Consider the following 23977-nt stretch of genomic DNA (forward strand, 5'->3'; position numbering starts at 1 on the left):
TCTTTCTTTCTTTCTTTCTTTCTTTCTTTCTTTCTTTCTTTCTTTCTTTCTTTCTTTCTTTCTTTCTTTCTTTCTTTCTTTCTTTCTTTCTTTCTTTCTTTCTTTCTTTCTTTCTTTCTTTTTCTTTCTTTCTTTTTCCTTTATGTTGCCAATTTACATTTACATTTATCAATGAACTAAAGGGAAACAATTGTTTTGTTTTATGATTTTTTTTGTTATTTCAGTAGGTATTTTTAACTGATTGTACTCTATATTTCCAATATGATTTAATTTTGATTAGTTTTAAATTGTTTTAAAAGTGAATTTTGAGATAATTAAACTTATAATAGCAATCATGTGTCAAATATGCCTTAAATAATGCATATATTACAGCGTTTTGATACCTAAAAATATTTAGTTTGACAAAAATGACAATTAAAGTAACCAAAATATGCATAATGTTATTTGTTTTAAATTAGTGAAAAAATCATATTAATCGAAAGCAACGCGTTATGAGTTATGGTAATTTTACTGAAAGTAATAGATTATTTTTGTCTTCTTCAATACAATCAAGTGCAAATTTCCTGGGACACTTGTTCATATTTCGCGCCTCTGTTCAATAAAACCGGTCATATGAAGTTCACCATGTGATATTTTATTTGTATAGTTTCCAACCTATTTCGAATCCTCCCTCCCCACCAACCAATGTTGGAGCAAAAATATAGGCCATTTACAAAATGAGGCGTTTGGTATACAACATTGAATAAGGGGTGCGGGGAGGGTCATTGAACTATGTAAGTGTCCCAGCAAATTTGCACTTGATTGTATAGGGATGCTTGAAAAATAATCTATTAATATCAATAAAATCGCCATAACTCTCGAACGCAGCGTTCGATTTTCATAATTTTTCAGTGATGTCAAGATAATTTCATTATGCATTACATGATTAGCCAATTTTTAAAAAATTTATTAAAATAAACATTTTTTTGAATATCTAACCCTGCAATGCATGCATTTTTCAAGGAATATTTGACACATTGATTGCTTTTAGAGTGGACATATAAATTCTCCTTTGGTAGAATTTACAAACATAATAAAAGCAAACTAAATAAGAAATTAAGAAAATATAGAAATAAATAGAACAGAATCATGATGTTTGTCTCATCATTGATCTTTCAAACTCATTACCCTATTTCAAATGCTATTATCGGAATGCACGTTAAACTCTTTAATATAGGCCTTCAACTACCCATCACAGACACGCTAATTCAACGTAACAATGCCATGCCAAAAAGTGTATATACAATTATATACAATTACACATTTTAAATGTGCTTATTATTGGTATTCAAAAATATAAAAAAAGAGATAAAGAGCAGGATTTAAAATTAAACATATCGGCGACAATGAGCTTCGAACCGTAGCCCTCATGATCAGAAGGCAGTAAGCAAACCACTACACTATGGTTGAGCTGTTGTTATTCATGCGAATTTATTTATAACAAGGATAACAAGAATTAATGACGCAATAACGGTCTACCAGAATAATATAACTTAAAAAGTAATATTTATTTATTTAACGTTATGGTAGACCGTGCTCATTTGGTTTAAATGGAGGAATAATTACCAATAAACATATCAAAGTTAGGAAGGTATGTATAATGTGACCGTGTATATTCAAAATATACGTTAGATAAATGCTGAATACGACCAAAACATGAGTTTTAATGAATGATTTCATTGGATCGAAGCTCGATAACACAATACAGTAGCATTGCAATGATAGGATTAAATACGCTGAAATCGAGTGCAATTGTCATCAGTCTCCGGTGGCATATAGTTACTGGCTTTGCTTCTACGCCCGGAGATCTCGAGTTCGAATCCATGTAATGCTATTTTTCTTTCTTTCTTTTTTATTCTTTTTGTCTTTCTTTCTTTCTTTCTTTCTTTCTTCTTTCTTTTTTTTTCTTTCTTTCTTTCTTTCTTTCTTTCTTTCTTTCTTTCTTTCTTTCTTTCTTTCTTTCTTTCTTTCTTTCTTTCTTTCTTTCTTTCTTTCTTTCTTTCTTTCTTTCTTTCTTTCTTTTTCTTTCTTTCTTTCTTTCTTTCTTTCTTTCTTTCTTTCTTTCTTTCTTTCTTTCTTTCTTTCTTTCTTTCTTTCTTTCTTTCTTTCTTTCTTTCTTTCTTTCTTTCTTTCTTTCTTTCCTTTATGTTGCCAATTTACATTTACATTTATCAATGAACTAAAGGGAAACAATTGTTTTGTTTTATGATTTTTTTTGTTATTTCAGTAGGTATTTTTAACTGATTGTACTCTATATTTCCAATATGATTTAATTTTGATTAGTTTTAAATTGTTTTAAAAGTGAATTTTGAGATAATTCGCTTATAATAGCAATCATGTGTCAAATATGCCTTAAATAATGCATATATTACAGCGTTTTGATACCTAAAAATATTTAGTTTGACAAAAATGACAATTAAAGTAACCAAAATATGCTAATGTTATTTGTTTTAAATTAGTGAAAAATCATGTTAATCGAAAACGCGTTTTATGAGTTATGGTAATTTTACTGAAAGTAATAGATTATTTTTGTCTTCTTCAATACAATCAAGTGCAAATTTCCCTGGGACACTTGTTCATATTTCGCCCTCTGTTCAATAAAACCGGTCATATGAAGTTCACCAGGTGATATTTTATTTGAATAGTTTCCAACCTATTTCGAATCCCCTCCCTCCCCCACCAACCAATGTTGGAGCAAAAATATAGGCCATTTACAAAATGAGGCGTTTGGTATACAACATTGAATAAGGGGTGCGGGGAGGGTCATTGAACTATGTAAGTGTCCCAGCAAATTTGCACTTGATTGTAGGTATACAGGAGACACCAGACTGCCTAAATAAGTTGATAATGTCAAATAAACAATGGAAGTTTTGTACAATCTATAGCTTCAAAGCAATAATGGTTTAAAATGAATAATATAAATGAGACAGCATTTAATCTGAACTTGTGCATTTTAAAACGGCAGCTTTAGCAATGGATTCAGCTGAATATGATGAGAATGCATGTGGCAATTTACAAGAATGGGCTTCAGAGTTTTTGAGGTGAAGGCGTTGAGTTATATTATGTTTTAGCACTGGGAAAATGCGCGATTTTGAGAGCAAATTTCAGTAACAGTTTTTGAAAATTATGATTTGCGCGATTTGTCCATAATATTCCCAAAATGCGTGCATTTTCTCCAAAAGTTCAAATTTGTAGTTTTTTAATAAAATTAAATGTTTTCTTTTTTCCTCGGAAAATCCTTCACCGGCAGGGTGGAATTTCGACACGAGTCGACTTCAGCGCAGAGACTCCGTAACATGCCTTCAGTCAACTTGATCGGCTCATTCACTCAGCAAACTTACGTTCAAGTTCAACACCAGAATTCAACCACAGATTCTCAACACATTGAGAATCTGTGATTCAACACTCGCCATCACGAAAACACAACCAGCTTTCAACTCCGCTCATTTTTAACAAATTAATCAATACTACCGATTAATCAATGAAAGTTTCTAACAAATGCAGTGATTGGACATCTATCCACTCGCAACGCGATAATCCGGGTTCATGTTTACGACAGTCAAAATTGCACTCTGCTTTGATCTGCATGGATTGTATTGCAGATCGCCATGGATTCTTTCAATGTTAGTAAAAACTTACGTTTTTTGGAAAATGAATACTTTATAAATTGATATCTTATAAACATTTAAAAAGTCGCGACCGAACCTAAAATGCCCGATTATACCCAAAATTTGTGAATTTCGGCGTTTTTTGCGCATCGCGAATTCTCCCGGTGCTTATATTTTATGTGTTATATTGTGACATGATCTCATCCAATCAGCCAAATGAGTAATCTTTGAAATTTGACTATTACATCATCAACTTGCCCAGTAACCATACTGCTGAAATCCTACCCCAATGGGCAATACTGGGCAAATTATTGGCATCTAAGAACTATCTTGATTGGTTACAAATAGGGCTACATGTACATCATGACATAAGCCAATTAAAGATATGGTCAGAATAGTCAGTTAAATTGAGCTGAAAGGAATTAAGTTTGAAATTGCTAAAGATATATATACAAAAGCCCTATTTTAGGTTATTCAGATGATTATACCATGTAATTGACCAATCGATGGCACTGTAAGAAAGAGAGTAGTGCCCAAGAGGCTAAGATACATCCATGTCTTTGGTTATATACTCTGATTATGCCAATTGTTTGATATCCATTTCACAATTGCTACCTTTGGTCTGGCTGGATCAGATTGGGCTATTCCACTTGAAATCCATACACCCCCTATGGAAGACGTGACCTTAATCTCTCACACAGGGAGTATAGGTTTCAAATTGGAGTCACCCATTTAGGTAATCCCATTTGAAAGTCACTCTCCCTGCGTGGAAGATTAAGGTCACATCCTCCATAGCAAGTATATGAATTTCAACTGGAATAGCCCATTGTGTCACAACAAAATTCATTTAGTAACAGAGTCCACTCTTCAGAATGTTAATTTCCACACCACACTCTACTACATTCTAACTTTCACAATGAACTATTTGCAACTACATGTATGATAGCATAACAAAAAAAAAAAAACTTACATTGACAAATAATTGTGTTGGTTGAGCACCAGCATAAGTCTGGAATCCCAACTGCTGTGCCACTGATGCTGACATGGGTGACTGGATGGTTAGGGTCTGTGGAATTGATGTGCCCTGGAAATAAAGTCAACATAGAATTAGAACAGAGATGGGGTGCACAAAATACGAACTCACTCGCAGATACCAGTACCTGACCTCACATAAGCATGCGTCTTGTTTCAAGTTAAGAGTGCTGTTAGTACGTTTACTCAGTTGCGTTGCCAGCATGCAGACAGGTCCTCCTTCTACGCAGGTGTAAACGCTCCACAGGATCAGATTAGCGCTTGCGATTCAAAACTGGCACTGCAAGAAGATAGTCATGATAGGAGCTCCTGAATGGATTGATTGTTTGATTGATTTATTGATTGAATCATTTGATGTACATGTAACTCTGTACAGTACTAGCTCCTGGATTGTTATATTGATTCTGTCCTGAAGTCCTGACTAGAACTGAGTGATGCCACTTTGGGTTGAGTGCTTGACTAATTGATTGACACTTACCTGTGTCTGTACAGTGGCTCCTGGCTGCACTGCAGATGGCACCTGTGTCAATGCCACTTTGGGTTGAGTGATTGACTAATTGATTGACACTTACCTGTGTCTGTACAGTGGCTCCTGGCTGCACTGCAGATGGCACCTGTGTTGATGCCAATTTGGGTTGAGGAGTGACAAATTGATTGACACTTACCTGTGTCTGTACAGTGGCTCCTGGCTGCACTGCAGATGGCACCTGTGTTGATGCCACTTTGGTTTGAGTGAGTGACTAATTGATTGACACTTACCTGTGTCTGTTCAGTGGCTCCTGGCTGCACTGCAGATGGCACCTGTGTTGATGCCACTTTGGTTTGAGTGACTAATTGATTGACACTTACCTGTGTCTGTACAGTGGCTCCTGGCTGCACTGCAGATGGCACCTGTGTCGATGCCACTTTGGGTTGAGCTGCGCTCGATGTAGTAACTGTAGTTACTTCACCTGTGTGGCAAAAATGAAAGATCATTTGTTAATATTGTGGACGTGGACTTGTGACTTTGACAACAAGGAACTCTGCAACGAAGACTCAATCACCATCAACATGTTTCCTCTTATCCAGGCCGAAATTTACTTGCCCGGTGGGCAAGTCCACATAGGAATCCACTTGCCTGGCTTGATATATTTGCCATACATAGTCGCCTAAGTGTAGTACAATGATGAGTGCCTTACAATACATGTGGGAATAGAAAAGTTTGCTACAATTAGGAACTTTTGATCATGACCCCTACTTTCGCATTACATGTTTGAATGAAACTGCAAAATTTGGTAAAATTTAGGAAATCTAATTTTTTTCTTTTAGATCTGTATATTTTAATTGAAAATAGGTAATTATTCATAATTTTAATCATAAAAGTCTAGTTGCCCACCAGGCAGACAAGTGTTTCTGCTTTCTGGTTGTCCTGGGCTGTTGTGTAAGGGATTCTGCAGGGCCTGCATTCACCCCAATAAAAAGTCATCTGGGGCCGAAATGTCAACTAATTGAACCCCTGCAGGTCTTTGAATTTGTGCCATCATGGAACTCTTGGTATGCATGCACCTTGCACCTTCTCGGCAGCAACACACACAAGTACAAAGCAGCTGGAACTTTTGAAGAACTGACCAATCGTGCTCCTGCAATAACCATAAATCAAATACACTGCGTCTGCGCTGGGTACGACTCTTTGTACTGTTGTACATCATGAACTATGATGTCCACAAATTATTTTTTGAAAGACCTGTATTTGCAGGGCCCCTCACTATGCACCACAAAGGCCTCATCCCCATGACATAGTTCAACAACCTCAATTAAACAGTCATAGTACAAAATTTGACCTCAAGTTTCAGAATATGAGTTTTTGTACCCAAATTTTCAAAGGTCATTCAATGAATGTGCCAATGTATTGGGGTTACAGAACTGTGCCTTGATAGATGAGCATGTTGTAGATCCTAATGCTTGGACACTGTACAAGCACATCGATCTGACAATTTCATCTCTTCTTTAGAAGATTTCTTTATTCATGTTCAGACCCAAACCTCATAAATACATTCATACTTGCAATTTGAATTGAACTGAGTGGTATAGACTAGGATTATTCATGCTGCAGATAAAGTACATGCAAATCACCTCATCAATATTCATGAATGCAGCTTGATGCTACTACACAGCACTATACTAAACTCAGTAATTTTCAAGAGTGTAATTTTACGCGCTGTGCCGATTTGGAGCTGATTTGTCTGTTCCGAAATTCGTAATTTTGAGATTTTGTAAAAAAGACAATATATTTCGTATGTTTTTTATTTTTCGCTTCCGCTGTGTTGAACGCGAAATTTAATGTTTTACAAAATTTTCCACTTTTAAAGCGAAGAGAAAAAAAAAAACGTTTTCCGGGCTTAACCAACCAATATAAGCTTTTGTGAGAATTATTTTTTACTTTTTGCTAAAATCGTGTTTAACACAGCTGTCTTTCAAAATATGTTTCAAAAAAAAAATCATCAAATTTTCAAGCTTTCATTGTTATTTTAGGGTCATTTTAGCCGCCAGAAAAAAAAATCGACTGACGACCCTACTTGAAAAGTCCTGATCCAACCGTAAAACGGGGTTTTTTTCCAGTCGCCTAACTACTTGCCATCAGTTACCACCCAAAGGGTAGAAGTTTCATCATTGAATTAAAATAGTTGTAAGTTGAACTTGTGGATTATTAGCTCATCAAATGCACTCCTATATTCATTAGTGTATTCATTTATACGCATTCATGTACTTATCAATATTCATTTGTATTCATTTATACGCATTCATGTACTTATCAATATTCATTTGTATTCATTTATACTCATTCATGTACTTATCAATATTCATTTGTATTCATTTATACGCATTCATGTACTTATCAATATTCATTTGTATTCATTTATACCCATTCATGTACTTATCAATATTCATTTGTATTCATTTATACCCATTCATGTACTCAGCTATTCAGTATGTATTCATGTATCATTAATGTACTCATCAATATTCATTTAATGTGCAGACGATCCAAGTATGAATTTAATCAAACAGTGCACAAAATTACAAAGTTACGGTTTATTAGTGCACTGAGATAAAATTAATAATAACAACAAATGGATCATTGAATGGATAACTAGTGCCGTATTCATTTCTTAACAAAGTCATTTTGGGTGGGCGCTGGGCGCTTATTCTTTACATTGTGAAATAGTCATCAATCACATATTTAGTTACTTACATTAGTTAGTGCCCCTTAAAAAATGGTGTCCAGATATATGTCCAGGGCATCAAATGGCGACAGTCGGCAAATAAAATACGATTTTGAAGTCATAAAACTTTAACATAGGGCTCAACCGATTGTCTACTCATCCAATATCGATATAATATCGGCCGATATCCAATCAGATCTGACATTGGTAACAAAATTTAAATGGTAACTATTTTCAAGACACTGCACACACGATCTGGACTGCACAATAATAACTCTTAATTAATTTAAAATATTCTTTTTTCAATATGATGGTCAGCCAGTCTATAACATTGGCTTTGAAAGTATGGCTTTGGCAAGTTATCTACTTGGGTCACATGAATGCAAGTGTGTTACTGTACAGAACATCAATTTAGAAAACCAACAAATTTCCAATTTAAATACTATACATGTCATAGATTTTTGTGTTTACGCCTCTACCTGTTGAAGCTATGCAAACTCGTCCCTCCTATACAACATGACAATATAACATTCAGGAATTGATTGTGCCCTAGATAACAGAAACTCATTTTGCTCGTCAGTAAATGCGCCGTGTCGCGACGACACATTAACCTGTACTGTAGAGATTGATTTGGTGTGGGAGGCAACACGGGATCTCATGTTACTGTCTTCAGGAAATTGTACAAAATTACTAAAACAGGAACCGCTCATCTTCAGACATCATTTAGATAATGGAATAAATGACCGTCGAAATAATGTCAGTTAGGTAAGCTGACAATATTATTTATAAAGCCTACCCAGTCGCACTGCAGTTTTTAGCGGGATCCCGCAAATGGGGCGTACCTCATCCCATTTTTTCACACTTCTGTAAGTAGCAATTAGCACCTCTTGAGTTTTCCGATAAAATCAATGGTCACTAATAGTAGTGGCACCAGTCGCGTACACCGCCAGTACGACGGACTTCTGCACTACATTGTAAAACAATGTTCATTGTTTACGCTGGTTTAAATCATGGGTCAATATAACTATAAACAGATTCTAGGTAGTGTGTGTGAATGTGTGACAATGGATGAATATAACTGTTTACTGTTACAGTATTAACCAGCTATTGTTGATGGTATCGGTAGCTAGTGATTTTTGCTTTACGGTCGGCACTAGTATTGTGTTAGCATGGTACTGTGTGCGATGCATTAAATTCGTGTTTGAGCTCTGTTTTGTCATGTTTGGGGGTTTATAAGATATGTCCAAAAATTGGGTTTGATACTTTGATTTACCGATTGTATTAATAATACTAATACCGCTGCACGTCGATCTTTTTTACGGGTAAGGCATATACAGATACAATCTACACTTCTTCAGAGTTTCACACACAAAAAAAACACACAGGATGTTATTTCCTCATAGGCCTATTTTGTTGAACGGATCACCGTCATTCCTCTTATACCGGGGGTGGGGGGGGGGGTAGGCGATCTTCAACCACAAGTAAGTAGCAATTAGCACCTCTTGAGTTTTCCTATAAAATCAATAGTGCAGGTGCATGGCACCAGTCGCGGTACACCGCAGTAAGACGGACTTTTGCACTAGCCTGGTCCGAGATATCTGCCTGCCCAGACCTGGCCCTTGGTCCGATTAATATTTTGGAGAAGTTTCACTTCCAGGTGCTTCATAAAACAACTTTACATGATCATCGGAAAAAAACATTTTGAAAACATGTCTCCGAGAACGCGAGAATATGTAGAGGGCTATTTACTTCCTTGCCATCTTGGCCAATAATTTAGTAGCCTATGGCAACAGTTGATATATATATATTAATTCTGGAATGTTGCCAACATACCCTTTACCCCGAGACTACATGTAGTATACCAAGACATCTAGTTGTAACCATGGTAACACTGGACGACGGTCTTTGTGGTCAATGTCTGGTATACGTACATGTACGTACAACCAATCACAGCGCTAGCTGGAAACAAGCTCACCTTATTATAATTTTATGAATGGGCTGTTGTCTACATGTTACGCGATCCCGGGGTACTCGATTCATGAATACTTTATCTCAATTGACCAGCTTATTGGGGTTGGGTGTCAGGCTTATAAATAAATAATTACGGGGTCATAGGCAGCCACGTTGTTTCATAATTATAGTTTCCGCCAATGTTCCTGGCCAATAATGGGGTTGTCATTTTGTTCGGAAGGTGTGGGGGGGGGGGGTGTCACAAATATATGGGGGGGGGGGGTCATCATTTTAACCTGTTAACATGGTAATTGGGGTAAGGTGTCGGCCTATCGGTGCTGGTGGGTTGGGGTCATTTTGTCGAAATAGGGGGGACGCAATTTTATTGACGCCAACTTTTTTGCCTCAAAATCAATCCCACCGGCCTCCCAAAAAATGCTTGCTTTTCCTCTCCAATTCCAATTTATTTTGCATCTATTTACTTTCTCAATAATAATTTCAATTTTTATGGGCCTTATAAATGATAAAGATCTGATAATTAATCATTATTTACAGATATCGGCACGTGCATGCATCTTTCGAATTGGGGGGGGGGGGGCGAGGCCCCCAGGCTAAAGGCAAGCGGTGGCAAAATAGAAGGGGCGACAGAAGATGAAGAGGTGTATTAAACGGCCAAAATCACCAGTAGGGTTATTTTCACTTTACCTTGTTCAGCACAAAATGGACAGAAACCATTCCTGATAATTATTGTTAGTATTATTTCAGCATTTTTAGTATATAATAACACATTTAAAATTTGAAGGAGGCGGGTAGAATAATTATTAATGAAAAATGACGGAAAATTGTTGGAACATTATAACGATACCATTTTAGTGCACTAACAGCTATAGGCGTGGGCGGTGCCGATATTATGGGCGTAACACCTCAAATACTTTACAAAACCAAAAATTTGTTGAAAAAAAATTAGCCTAGCCTCTCCCCCCCCCCCCCTCCAACACCTTTTAGATTTTCGAGTGTCGTCCTGGCTGGAAAAAATTGGGTCAACCTTTTTCGGGCTTTTTGCTGCGAGGGCGGCAAAATACCCCCAGGGTAGGAGCGGCCACGGATGCGCCACTGACACTAACTAAACATGGGTGACGGATATGCGGGTTTTTTTTATGCATTTTCAACTACCTCTAACCCAATGACCCCTTTCTTGTTTTACTGAACTCCTTCTCACCCCATTTTTCATTATTTTTCTTCAAATTTTTGAAAGTTTTGTATCAACTTTTATATCTTGACCACAAATTGTTCCCAGTCTCACTAAATGACCCCCTTTTTTGGTCAGAATTTCCCCAGTCTCACGGAAAGATTCTTTTTTGGGGACCTTCTCACTGAAATACCACCTTTTTTGGTGTCTAGGCTCTCAGCGAAAGACCCCTATAGTTTCGAACTGCTGTCCGCAGATTCCCGTCACTTCCAAAGTCGAGTGCCCCCCGGGCCTACAGCTATAAAAGTGAGAACTGACGAAGGTCGAGTTATCAAACACAATGACCAGCAATTTTGTCACGGGAAATAATATTGAAAGTACAGTCTTTCTATTATTTTTTTAACGGTAAATTTTGTTGTATAATATCGTATTTGTGGTCAATTAGAATGCAAAAAGATGAAAAATGTGACAAATGTTTCTTGATTTTTATAAATTAAGGTCGGTATTCTTTTGTACACCTTTTCCCTTTTTCAAAATTAGGGCGGTCGATTGCGGCCAAATATAATAATGTCATTGAAAGAAAATCGAATTGGCCAAAATACTGCAGATTGTAGGCTAAATGTTTTTGATTTGAACTGGCCGGCAAAACGAAAATCAAGTGGCAAATACAATGCAGATTATTATAATATTATTGACTTGTGGCTGCCAAATCCGATGTGTGAACTGGCAAATCCCATGTAATTGATTTAATCTGGCAATTAGGATAGAGTTGTAAACACGGCTGCCGAATGCAATGTGTGAACTGCCAAATCCCATGTAATTGATTTAATCTCGCAATTAGGATAGAGTTGTAAACACGGTCCCGCTCCCGGTCAATCGAGAACAATTCACACACTTCAGTGGTAAACAGAATTAACAGATTAGCTCATTATACTATTGAATGCTCAAACAATTTAATTGGGGCGGTGATTCAATCAGGAGGTGTATCGGTGATCAGATCATGACAACCTACGAAATGGATAATTTGAATTTGTCGAAAAAATACTGGAAACAAGGAAATACTGTAGGCCTACATTGTCACAAACGTTTTCAGGACTATGATTATTTTTATTAATGAAGCTTGGTTGATCATATACATGAAATTGATACGACTCGATTAAAAAAGTAAGACTTTGAAGCATGTTTTATATCGCCCAATGTTTTCATTTATCATGTAAAGGGGGAAACCCCGACTCTGTGCGAAGCGTTTTTTTTTATACTAATTAAGATTTTTAAATAAGTACATTTTAAAGAGTTTAAGCTCATATGAAATTGTATAAAAATCAGATTTTTTCTCTCTGGGAAGATTTATTATAAATATGGACTATACTTTTCAGCATAACTTGATTCTGATATCGTAGAAAAAAATATGCAGGGAATGCTTGCACCTCCTTTCTACAAATACCGCTGAAACTGGGAAAGATTGCCCTTTCGCACGTGTAATGGGGTGTATGAAAACATGAGGCGATTGTGCAGATTTTTTAATGCGGAAAAGGGGATTGCCGTCATGCCGTGTATTGCATGCGACGAGCGACTGATGTTTTCAGGACAGTTATCTGAAGTTTTCGCGGTATAAAAACAGTTCTATAACCCATGTAACATTACCATGAGGAATGTTATAATTATGTTACTAGTAGGCTCATTTATTGGTGTGTTGAAATCGAAAACCTTTCTAGGTTATACCCAGGGTCTATGGTTAAACCATTTTTACCAATTTACCACCGATTTAAAAATGAGTCCTATTTTCAGGGTAATTTTTTAATCAAGAAATCAGTATCCCAGAATGGCTCCCAATCGGCTTTTAAAAAGCTATAATCCAAAAGCTTCAACCCCGCCAGGCCATTACCCCTACCAGTTATATGTTAATTAACAATATAAACATGATTTAAGATAAGAGTTTCAAATCAGTGACTTTAGGTAGGCCTATGTAAATAGATCGGTGCTGGAAGCTTACCGCGGTAGCCCGGCGCGGTAGGCCTCATATTGAGTGATGCGATGGTGTTTATTGATCAGTCTCACACTTTTCGGTGATAAAACAGATTAGCTGATAACAACTAATTGTGTCGGCGGCCTGCGGTATAAAAAACAATAGATGCGGCGCGTCCGTTCTACTGCAGGAAACCTTATAAATAATATTGTCAGCTTACCTTAGACGGTTACTACTAGAGAGTGAAACTTCTAGCTTCCAAATTAGGGATGTAATAAAAGGATGATCTTTTGTCAGATACCACCTGACATTACCAGCCACCAATGTTTGTCACAGACTACATGATCGGCAAAAGCTGCGACATTGAGCCGCAATCGAGGGGGATGAGGGGCAAAACTGCCAGCTGAGTGCCAAAGTTGTGTACCCTATGTGATCATGATTATACGAGGAAGCCCTACCAGAGCAGTTTCTCTGGGGTGAACTGTACCTGCCTGGTTATAAGGTGCTTTTTTAATTTGTACTAATTGATACATTAAAACATCAATTTGCACCTGTCAAATTCAGAGATCACCTTGTCAATTTGATAACCAGGCAGGTTTGGTTCACCCCAGAAGAACTGCTCAGACTGGGTTTCCAAAAGTTGTAAGTCCTTCGTCTCTGTTTAGTGTGGGTTTTCTGCTAATATATGAATGTAGACTTTGGAGGTTGACAATTTTTATGTGATCTTCAAGTGTCATTGACATATATACTGATTTATTGCTCAGACAGACAAGACATGTGTATTATTCCAAACAGTTTCATCAAACCAGAGAAAATGAGTACACCCCCACCCCCCACCCACACACACACACACACAAATATATGTACTTACTTGGCCTGATAACCATTGTGCCGTCTTTATTGATAATCACTTGTTGTTGAACTGGTGCCGTACCACCCTCCACACTCATAGTAAACACCTCGGCTCCTGTCAACACAAACAACAAGCACATCATTTATTAAATGCTTACATAATTATATTACCGTACTTACGCGAGTATAGTCCCACCCGTTTTTTTATGTGAAAATTTTTCACAATTGGGGGGTGGGACTATACTCGAATTTCCAAAAAAAATTTTTTTTTATTTTTTTTTAATTTCCGAAATTTTTCAAAATTGGGGGGTGGACTTTACTCAAGGTGGGACTATACTCACGTCAGTACGGTATATGCAAAAAATGAAAATGGAAATGAGAAATTAAACATTAAACCATGCTTTATGAATACAAAACCTTTTCAAGATGAATTACAAACTATTTCATTGCTGTGAGCACTACACAGAATGAAGTTGATTTTCACCCAAAAACTTACTCCACACACTTATGGTTAAATGAACACGTATTACTTGTTGGGAGATAAATTAGACAAAATAATGCACGAGCGCTGATGTTGATGCGTCTAATGCACGAGCCCCGAAGGAGGTGTTCATTAACTTATTTCATACACGAGAAGAAAAAACATATGATTTTTGCTCTTTTTTAAAAACAAAATGATCACTAAAAATATTGGAAAACAGAACCAAATATAAATGCATCAACCCGCCCAAAAAATAAATCAACCTACGCGAACACGTGTGCAGGCACTGCGCGTAGTACGCGGAGTACTGCACAATATACACAATCAATGCATGGTTTGGATTTTTCTAACGATTGCTCGGATTGGTTCGCGGTATCTAAGAGTGTATGAAATGACAACAATTATAGCCCTTGATTCATTGTTTTTTATTCAGTATAATGTCAAGTTAATTCATGTAGAAGTAAATATGAATAAATAAATAAGTGAACGAAGGAACAAAATAAATAAATAAATAAATGGACAAATATGAAATAAAATAAATCAACTTTCCTGAATAAATAAATAAATAAATAAAACAATACAAACACATGAAACAAAATTACTTTTAAAGGTAGCAACTATTTAAAACTGTTGCGATTTGGTAGTTCACAGCATCTTGTGAATGGTAGTGAGCTTTGGCAAAAATTGATCATTTCATAGCGAGTGTGTAAAATAATTCAAATATCACAGATGGCTAACTCCACAGAAATGGTACATTTTCATAAATTTTAAAAGTTCATTCAATGCTTCCAAGTTATTGTTTCCTGGAAAGTAGACTAACAAAGCTTTCAGAAACCACTTTTGTTTTTTGCCTTGCACAATTTAATATATTTTTATGACAATTTGAAGTAGTGGGAACTGGAACAGGTTTGTGTATCCCTAATTTTGCAGGAAATTGCTTATCTTATGAGTATTGCTGATCCCAGTGTACATGCACAAAAGATATGTATTAGTGGTTTAGTATTAGCTTTGATATCTCTACTGCAATTCCAGAACAAAATTTAAACCCATCAGTAACATTATAAATGTATACTACGGCCTTCAAATGTGGGTATTGAAATGTCCTGTCTGTCAAAGAAAAACATCAAAAGTTGTTTATTTTCCATATTTTAATATATTTTTTGTTCAAAACTTAATTCCTATCTCAAAGCAAGTAGGCCTCATATAAAAAAAACAAAGTAAAATTGTTCACTGACATTTAGTATAGAAGATATTCCATCTCAAAATGTGTCCGTCTGTCACATTTTAGCATTCTTACCATGTACAATCAAATGGGGAAATTTTCAAGTCAGAAATTTTTGTTTTTTTTTTTCAGATTCATATTCTGCACTAAATTTTGGCAAATAAAAAATGATTTAATGCTCATTTTGACAATTAAAATTCCATCTGGCAGTCAAACCATTGTAAACACTAAAATTTGATCATTTTTATGGGTACTGGCTGTTTGAGGTTGACTCCCTCGCATGAGAGGCCTCAAATGATGTTTAAGGTAATGTTTTATCATGATTAGATGTTGTTTGTAATTTCTGTATGAAAATAAATCCCACAAAGTATATTTGAGCAACTCACCATTGCTCTAAAGATCACTGTAAAAATGTTCAAAAATGGTCCCGCCTGTCACGTCCCGTCTGTCACGACTTTGGCGAGCCCAGGTATAAAAATCTCAGCTTTGTATTTTTTGAGTATGATGTTTACTGAGAGTTTATGTACCAATATTTAATTTTGACAGCATTTTTCAATAAATCTCACTTGAGAACAGATAGAGTTTTGCAAGAATGTACTTTTTTTTTTTAAATGGGTGCTTTTTCCGTCCGTCTGTCACGCTGTATTTCAATTTGCAACCATACAGCCATTGAATCACTTGGTTTCATCTTGTGTGTTTTAAATTAAATTATGACATGTTCTCTTTGACTTGGAGTATAATAATTTGGGATATGTCTTGTAGATTTTTTTGTTGAGGCATTTGAAAAAAAAAGAGCCTATCTAAATGTCCCGTCTGTCACGCTGGAGTTAGCCAGATATACTTATTGCAGGTCCTGCGGTTCTTGAGTTATGTTGTAAAGAGAGCTAAAACAAAGCTTTGTAAAATGCACATAACTTACATGTATTATCAACAATAAATCAAGCAAGTTTTCAAAGCAGTGTTGGAATTAAGCATTTTGCACTCAAATATTCAGATAAATACATAATACAATTGCCTTCGGTGCCCCTACCAGTTGCCTTGATGCCCTATTAATTGCTGCTATTCTTGCCTTGTAAAATAGATGTGCCCTTTCAAAATTGCCTTATTTTGCAGCCTGATGAGGAACTATCTCTTTTTAACAGAGATCCAAAAGCTTGATTTAAGTAATGTCATTCCACCCCATGTGCGCAACATTTCTCAAGAGGAAAACACCTTACCTCAAGAACCGCAAGACCCATGAAAAAATAATGTGATTATTAGCTTCCTTGATGAGATCATTTATTAGTTTTAAAAGAAATTTACTAAGTTTTCACTTTTATGGCTAAAATTGGACAAATATGGCTATATACTGTAATTCCAATTTTTTTTTTCTCTAAATTGATTCTACCTATTATTTTAAATTACAGTAACACCAATCAAAACTCAACTTTTCTAATATTTTAATTCATGGAAGTCAGCACCCAACAATACTTTTTTCTTCTCTAAATTGATTCTACTTATTATTTATTACAGTAACACCAACCAAAGCTCAACTTTTGTAATATTTTAATTCATGGATTCAGAAGTCAGCACCCAACAATACTTTTTTTTCTCTAAATTGATTCTACTTATTATTTATTACAGTAACATAAACCAAAACTCAACTTTTAACTCTAAATTGATTCTACTTATTATTTATTTCAGTAACACCTACCAAAACTCAACTTTTCTAATATTTTAATTCATGGAAGTCAGCACCCAACAATACTTTTTTTTAACTCTAAATTGATTCTACTTATTATTTATTACAGTAACACCAACCAACTTTTCTACATCATCAAAACCAACATTTATAGATTTTCAAGTTAACACTTACTTACATGTACAACTATGTTCCTGTATTTAATAATCATAAACACATTTGGATACAACATTTATAAATACGGTAATACCAACTTACGGCCATTTTTGACTTGTTGTCACAATCCAGAAACAACAAACAATCCAAAGATCAAATTATCCTTGAAGAATTCAATTCAGTTCACACAAATTCTTTCAGCATAACAATACTGTCAAAGTTTCTATTCAATTCAGTCAATGTTTCACTGTGTACAATGTAATGCTGCACAAGTTTATCAGTCATTGATTGGTAACAAGTAGAATTATTAATTATCACTTGAGTGCAGGTTGTAAATATGCAACAGGACCGCTCCACTTCATACGAACCACCAACTAAGTTTCATCTAAAGTTGCACTTTCTGTGTCACAATAAGCTGTGCACAACTGAAGAACATTAAAGTCCAGTTAGAGAGATGTAAATGGTATAGATCCTGCTGCGATGAAACAAACCAATGTAAGCAACCCCTTTTTATTCAATTGATCTAATAACAATGCACGATCCCCTCGTCATGAATTTCCATTGCACGCCTTAATTCCCCCGTAGATAAAGTCTCACCAGGGATTCACTGACGCGCTAACAACCGATTGTTGCACATTTCCGCACGCATGCCACTCACTAAAAGCTGTGTTAAACAGGCAATGTTTGGTGGCTACCAGCTGATGTATTCAAATCAAAGCATCAACTAAGTTTTCCTCCTCTCACACAGCTAGTCCTCCCATGTCAAACTAGTTAAACTACTTCATGTATATTCCCCTGCTCTCGTTTAATCCCGCGCAACAAAGATATATTCAATTTACAGAGGCACTGCAGCGCCATGTAGCATTATGATGCATTAATAAGAAAATATACAGTAACAAACTCTGTGATGACGACGAGGACGGCTACCGGGCCGGCAACTGTCAAACCACTTTACATACGATGGATATTATCTACGTCTAGTGTCGGGCAGCAGGATTGACCACACGGCCCAAGGGGACGAATTGATACATGCATGAAGCATTCGACGAGCGAGCCAAACAAGCCTCATGAATATTCATTATGCATTCAGCAGCCAATATGGGCACCATAGGGAACTGACTATGCATAGGGAAAGAGCAGGTCCCAATACACACTGCTTGCATCTATAAATATGTATGCAGGACTTAAGCTAGCATGCATGCGATGGGGCAGGGGAATGATGAATGATATGAAAAAAAAGAGGAAAATTGAGTTGTTGAAGCAACAGCCTGGACTTGTTAAACAGCCCGATTCACACAAGATAAGATTTCTCTTTCTCAAGCTAGGGATGGACAATTCACTTAAAGGCCAATATGTTAAACTATTACAACCTGAGTGAGAAAAATTTATTATCTGGACAGGTATGACTTAAAATCAACTAGGATGTTATAATTACCTGCAATTCAGATCTTATTCAATCTTACTGACAGACCAATTCAAAAATGATAAATCCCCCACCCTTTCCCAATCAAACCTTACTCCCAAGCTAGCAATATTAAACTTAAAGGCAAAAAAAAATGGTTGTATGGTTATCTCCCACCTTCTGCAGAAAATAATTTAATGTAAATGTTTGAAAATAAAATACTTTCTCTTTTATAATTCATGTGTACATTTTAAAGTTAAAATCTTCTGAATTCTAAAAGGTGGGAGATCATTAAAATATTGAGTTATTACAAAATGTATTGCTCCAGCAGTTTTGATATATTCCACATTACATCTTCCTACCTGTATACATGTAGGGTGGATGGAGTCAGTGAGCCAGTCAAACAATAATTATGTACCCATGTGTAAAAGTTACTACAAGTGAGAACGTTACATAGAACTTCAAACAAAAACATAACAATGTCCCATAGAAAAGAAACACTTCAAGTTCCGGTGGTGATGGTTACTACTTTAAAATTACCAAGTTTATGTTCACCTTAGAAAGTCAGGAAAGGGGTGTCAATCTGGTCACACAAGTAGCCAAACACTTACTTTACCCTGCAAGTACAGGTTATTTAAATAGTTTAACCCCCTGTGATATACTTACACTAATCTCTTGTATACATGTATGCATTTGTTTTTGAAAACATGTCGAATGCTAAACATTTATGAGTGAAATGCTGAGCATATTATACTGCATCCACACCGCATGTATAAAATCACTATTCATGAGAAAACAATAAACAACGCATCATTTTTATGTTTTGTACGGAAATAAGTCAATAGATCACGACAACCTGCCAATAAAACCTATTCACATGAATCATAAAAGTGATAGTTATCCCATGAGTAGACTCCTTATAAACCCACTCACTCCTAAGCATAGGCTCTTGAAATCAATATCACACCAAATATGACTCCCTCCCAACACATTCATTGGGCTATGCCAGCTAAAATACATACACCCTCTATGGAAGACATGACCAAATTCTTCCCAACACAGGGGGTGTAGATTTTAAATGGAGTCATGCATTCAGGTAACCCCATTTGAAATTCACACCCCCTGTGTGGGAGATTAAGGTCATGTCAGGGGGTGTATGGATTTCAACTGGGATAACCCATGTATAGTCGCATGGTCACATCCATCTCATCACAACCCTAGAATCTCAAAATCTTCAATGTCAGTACAGTACATTAGCCATGACCTGAACGTTGCAACTGGAGATGAGACTACTGGTTCATGTCTCCTGAGGTACAGACCCAGCACTCCACCCTATTTTTTCACAATCTTTTCTACAACTGCATAGCACCATACTTCATCTAGGGAAACTATTTAAAATGAAACAGGATCTCCCCTCTCATCACAAAGTCCATCTCAGCTTTGGAACGTCACCATCAACTTTATCATCTATAAACTTTTCCTGATGTTGGTGTTTTCCTCATTACGCTACCTCATAAATATGCATGGAATGAATTCTAAGGTTTACGGGCAAGAAAGCCCTGTCTGCAATAGCTACCACATTTTGGCCATTTCTGCAAGTCTATATTGTATGTATGAATCTAAATATGTGATACGTTCATGACAGCTATTGCAGATAGGGCCTTCTGGTACTAAACCCTCGAAATATGCATCAGCTGAATTTTAGAACACCTTTGCCTCTATACTGCTTTTATTCTCCTGTATAGTGTTCCCAAAACTTGTTAGTACCACGGTGCAGCAAATACACCTGCAAAGCACCCAAAAATTATCAAAATGTACCATTTTCAATGAAACCAGAAAGGAAATCACCCAATTATGTGCAAAAATAAGTTGACGGCAACAAGTATCCAAGTCCGTCCCATATATAATTGGCAATTTTAAAAGGTAGTGAACATAAAATACACTTGTAATTTTTAGATTATCAGGAGCTCCACGCACAAAGAAACAAGCTAAATATTCTTGAGTCAAACAGAGAATTTCATTATGAAAATTTCACAAAAATGCACCACTGCACCTGCCTTAAAACTTGTAAAAGCAGCCCAATTTTAGGCAAGGGTGTGGCAAGCAATCTGCAAGTACCCCAATTGGGTAGCTTGAGTACAGCATTATTCGCCGATCACACGGTCATCTCAAAATGAGCTTTTACTCGCAAAGTGCATGCTCTGTGTGCGTGCCATTCGCCTGTCAAAAGCACGCTTTGATTACCGCGTGTGCGTTGCGAAAGTCTTCTGGCGCGTTGCTAGAAAATCGTGATAAACAAAAATGCACATTTTGCGCATGTGTTTGCAAGGAGAACCTCGTTTTGGTAGCAGGATGGCTCCGTGCAAAGGGTGAATAGCATCATCATCTTCTCCTCACCTATTTTTCGCCGAAATCGCGAAAAATGGGCGGAGCATAGCGCGAAAACCGTATGTCCGATTAAGCTAAAATTTGAAATTTGAGCTTTGCCACCCAAAATCACCCTGTATAAACAAATTTGAAGGGGGTGAGGGGTTTCCCATTGGGTGAATTGAGAAATAATGACCCAGATATGAACTCACCTCTCTATCTCCCTCCCTCATTAATTTCAATCTCATCACACTTTAAACAAAGGAGCAAGTCAACTTCATGCAGCCCAATTGGGTGTTTTTACAGTAACCCATTAGCACCACTATCTTCTTCGAACCCATGGATATGAACTCAACTCCCTCCCTCGTTAACTTCATTCTCATCCCTCACTCGACTTTCCCTACTTGAAAACTAAATATTTAAGAGCTTGTGGCCGTATAGAGATTCGCAGGGAATTAGAAATAATTGGAGCAAAAAATTTACACCCATGTAGAGAGAGAGAGATAGAGAGCTGTATAATATGATGATGTTGATAGCTGGGTGGCTGGCATGCATCCCTTGGAGTGGAATACTTGATCTATTTGGGACAAGATTTCACATTTCTTGAATCAAATGTATGTATTAGAGGGGACAGTTAGCATATGTCACTCGCAAGTGTCAATTGTTGGCTATTTGTAAATCAGACGTCAATATGGCGTTACTTGTAACTGGTCAAAATGTAGGTAAAATGATTCTGTTTACAAGCTGATCTGACTGAATTAGTATAGTATCATGACTATGAGTTGGTATTACATCATTTTCTAACCACAAATTTGACATACCATGTCATTGAATCTAATTGAATAATTGGCTTTTTTTAAAACAATTTTTCTAAGGGGTGCTGCAATTATGTGTACCTGCCAGAGCTGGTTAACTATAGGGGGGCCAAACTTTTTTGGCAAGACTCAAAAGGGGCAATTAAAGCATTTTAATAGTCAAAAGGGGGCCAAGTGTTTTTTTTGGCACAGATTTTTTGAGGCACCTTTTGTATCAACACTGTAAGTGTTCAATTTATATGAACACAATTTCCTGCTCGCACCACATGATTTATTAAGGTTTAAAATTTGGGTTACCAAAATCTTGCAAGTGGTACTGGTTATAGAGGTATGCTGCTATATAAATTTCATAAAATCCTGACAAAAAAATCTCCCTTCTCATCCAATTCTTAAGAAAAAATTGCAAAATATCTTATGCAAACCATAAATGCAGCACAACACAAATTATGCACTTGAATTATGCATGCATACGCCAGAGTGGATCGAAGTACTGAATTTCCAAATCAATATGCAAACCAGCTTATCAATATTCATTACTTCATGCATAATAATTGGTAAGGGAAGACTGTTGTATTTGGTGTGACTGACTGCAGGTGATGAGATGATTTATCGCATACTGAAATGACATAGTGTATAATTTCTGCTCACGGGTCTTTTGGTGTCAGCCTGCTTCATTCACTTCAAAACCTTCAAAATGTTTCTTCCATGCAGTGGCGGTGCCAGGAATTTTGTCAGGGGAGGCAAAGTGAATTTCGGGGGGGGAGGAATGAACCAATTTTGTGCAAAATTGCTGCAAAAAGTGGACATTTGTCGCAATTTTGGGTTTTTACTGGGGGAAACAGGGGGCAAGAGTTCTGAATGCGGGGGGGGGGGGTGCCTCCCCTGTGGCACTGCCACTGCTTCTATGTGAAAATGTCTGTGGTTTTGAAATGTGTGGTTTATTTTTGTCTGTCTCAACATTTCCAACTTATTCATGAATATTCATTTGACATTGTAAGATTCACAGGGATCTTAGTTCAATTTTATGGCAAGGCTGGGTTGGAAAACGGTCCATATCTGGTATCCACAACATGTCATAACATTAGCTTATTCACGACTCATTACTATACTCACTCCGTTACCTAATTTCAGGTTCTTTTTTTGCAACAATGATCTTTAATCAGCTAAAATAAGCAATTTTGTAAGAACGTTATCGTGTACACAACTTTGCAGGAGGCTGCCATTTTCCAACAAGTCTTTTTTACCAGTCGCAAATAAACAAATCGGGAAAGAAGTGAAGGACACCATCAAAAGTCAAAAAAATGTTTTGGACGTTACAGACATGATTAAGTAAAATATGTGTAACTTGACACCTAACTTTCGGCCGAAACAAAGAAGTCATTAAAAACTAGGAGTATCCCTGTTTTGAACGAGGTCGGATCGCTTGACATGGCGCGTACTACATGCATACTTATATGCATGTAAAGTAATTTCTAATTTTAGTTTAATTTTATTATGTCTTCAGCAAGCATTTATGTCCACAATATGCATCATGAGGTCCTAGGTTCGAACCCAGTTCATTTCAAGACAATTTTGTATTCATTTGATCATTTTCCATTTCATACAATTTTTTTTCTTAAAGGTTTCCCCGGGGTACTCTGATTTCCTTCTGTATCTAAAACTGGGCTTCAAAGGAATATAATTGAGTCCACCTTTACTCCCTGGGACAAGTGATAAATAATGTACATTTGAAAATGGCGCAAAATGGTTGAAATAACCGATCAAGTGCCAACAGCACCCAACGCAATCTGCATTAAAACATTTACAGCTAATTATTTGTTGATGCAACAAGATTTAAAATCAACCTACGGTATGTTTTGCTTGGCTGTAGATGTATACCAAATTACCATTTATGTGGACATGCAATTTATCACAATATTTTTACATAACATAAGAGTGGCAAATTAATGCATGAATTATAATGTTCTAATCATATTTATCATGCATGGCTAATAGGACTGAAGCCTCCTCTGAA

General features: G+C 36.4%; 1 protein-coding gene across 1 annotated transcript in view; it reads right to left on the bottom strand.

Moving 5' to 3' along the window:
- Positions 1-23977, bottom strand: part of LOC140144243 (uncharacterized) — an 89019-nt gene that overhangs the window by 46517 nt on the left and 18525 nt on the right. Inside the window, exons 2-4 of the mRNA XM_072166060.1 lie at positions 13859-13954; positions 5529-5629; positions 4618-4731 (exon numbers count right to left, since the gene is read on the bottom strand). Of these exons, the coding sequence (XP_072022161.1) occupies positions 4618-4731; positions 5529-5629; positions 13859-13954 (311 nt within the window). The remainder of the gene's footprint in view (positions 1-4617; positions 4732-5528; positions 5630-13858; positions 13955-23977) is intronic.

This window comes from Amphiura filiformis, unplaced genomic scaffold, assembly GCF_039555335.1.
Source record: "Amphiura filiformis unplaced genomic scaffold, Afil_fr2py scaffold_46, whole genome shotgun sequence".
NCBI classification, from domain to species: Eukaryota; Metazoa; Echinodermata; class Ophiuroidea; order Amphilepidida; family Amphiuridae; genus Amphiura; species Amphiura filiformis.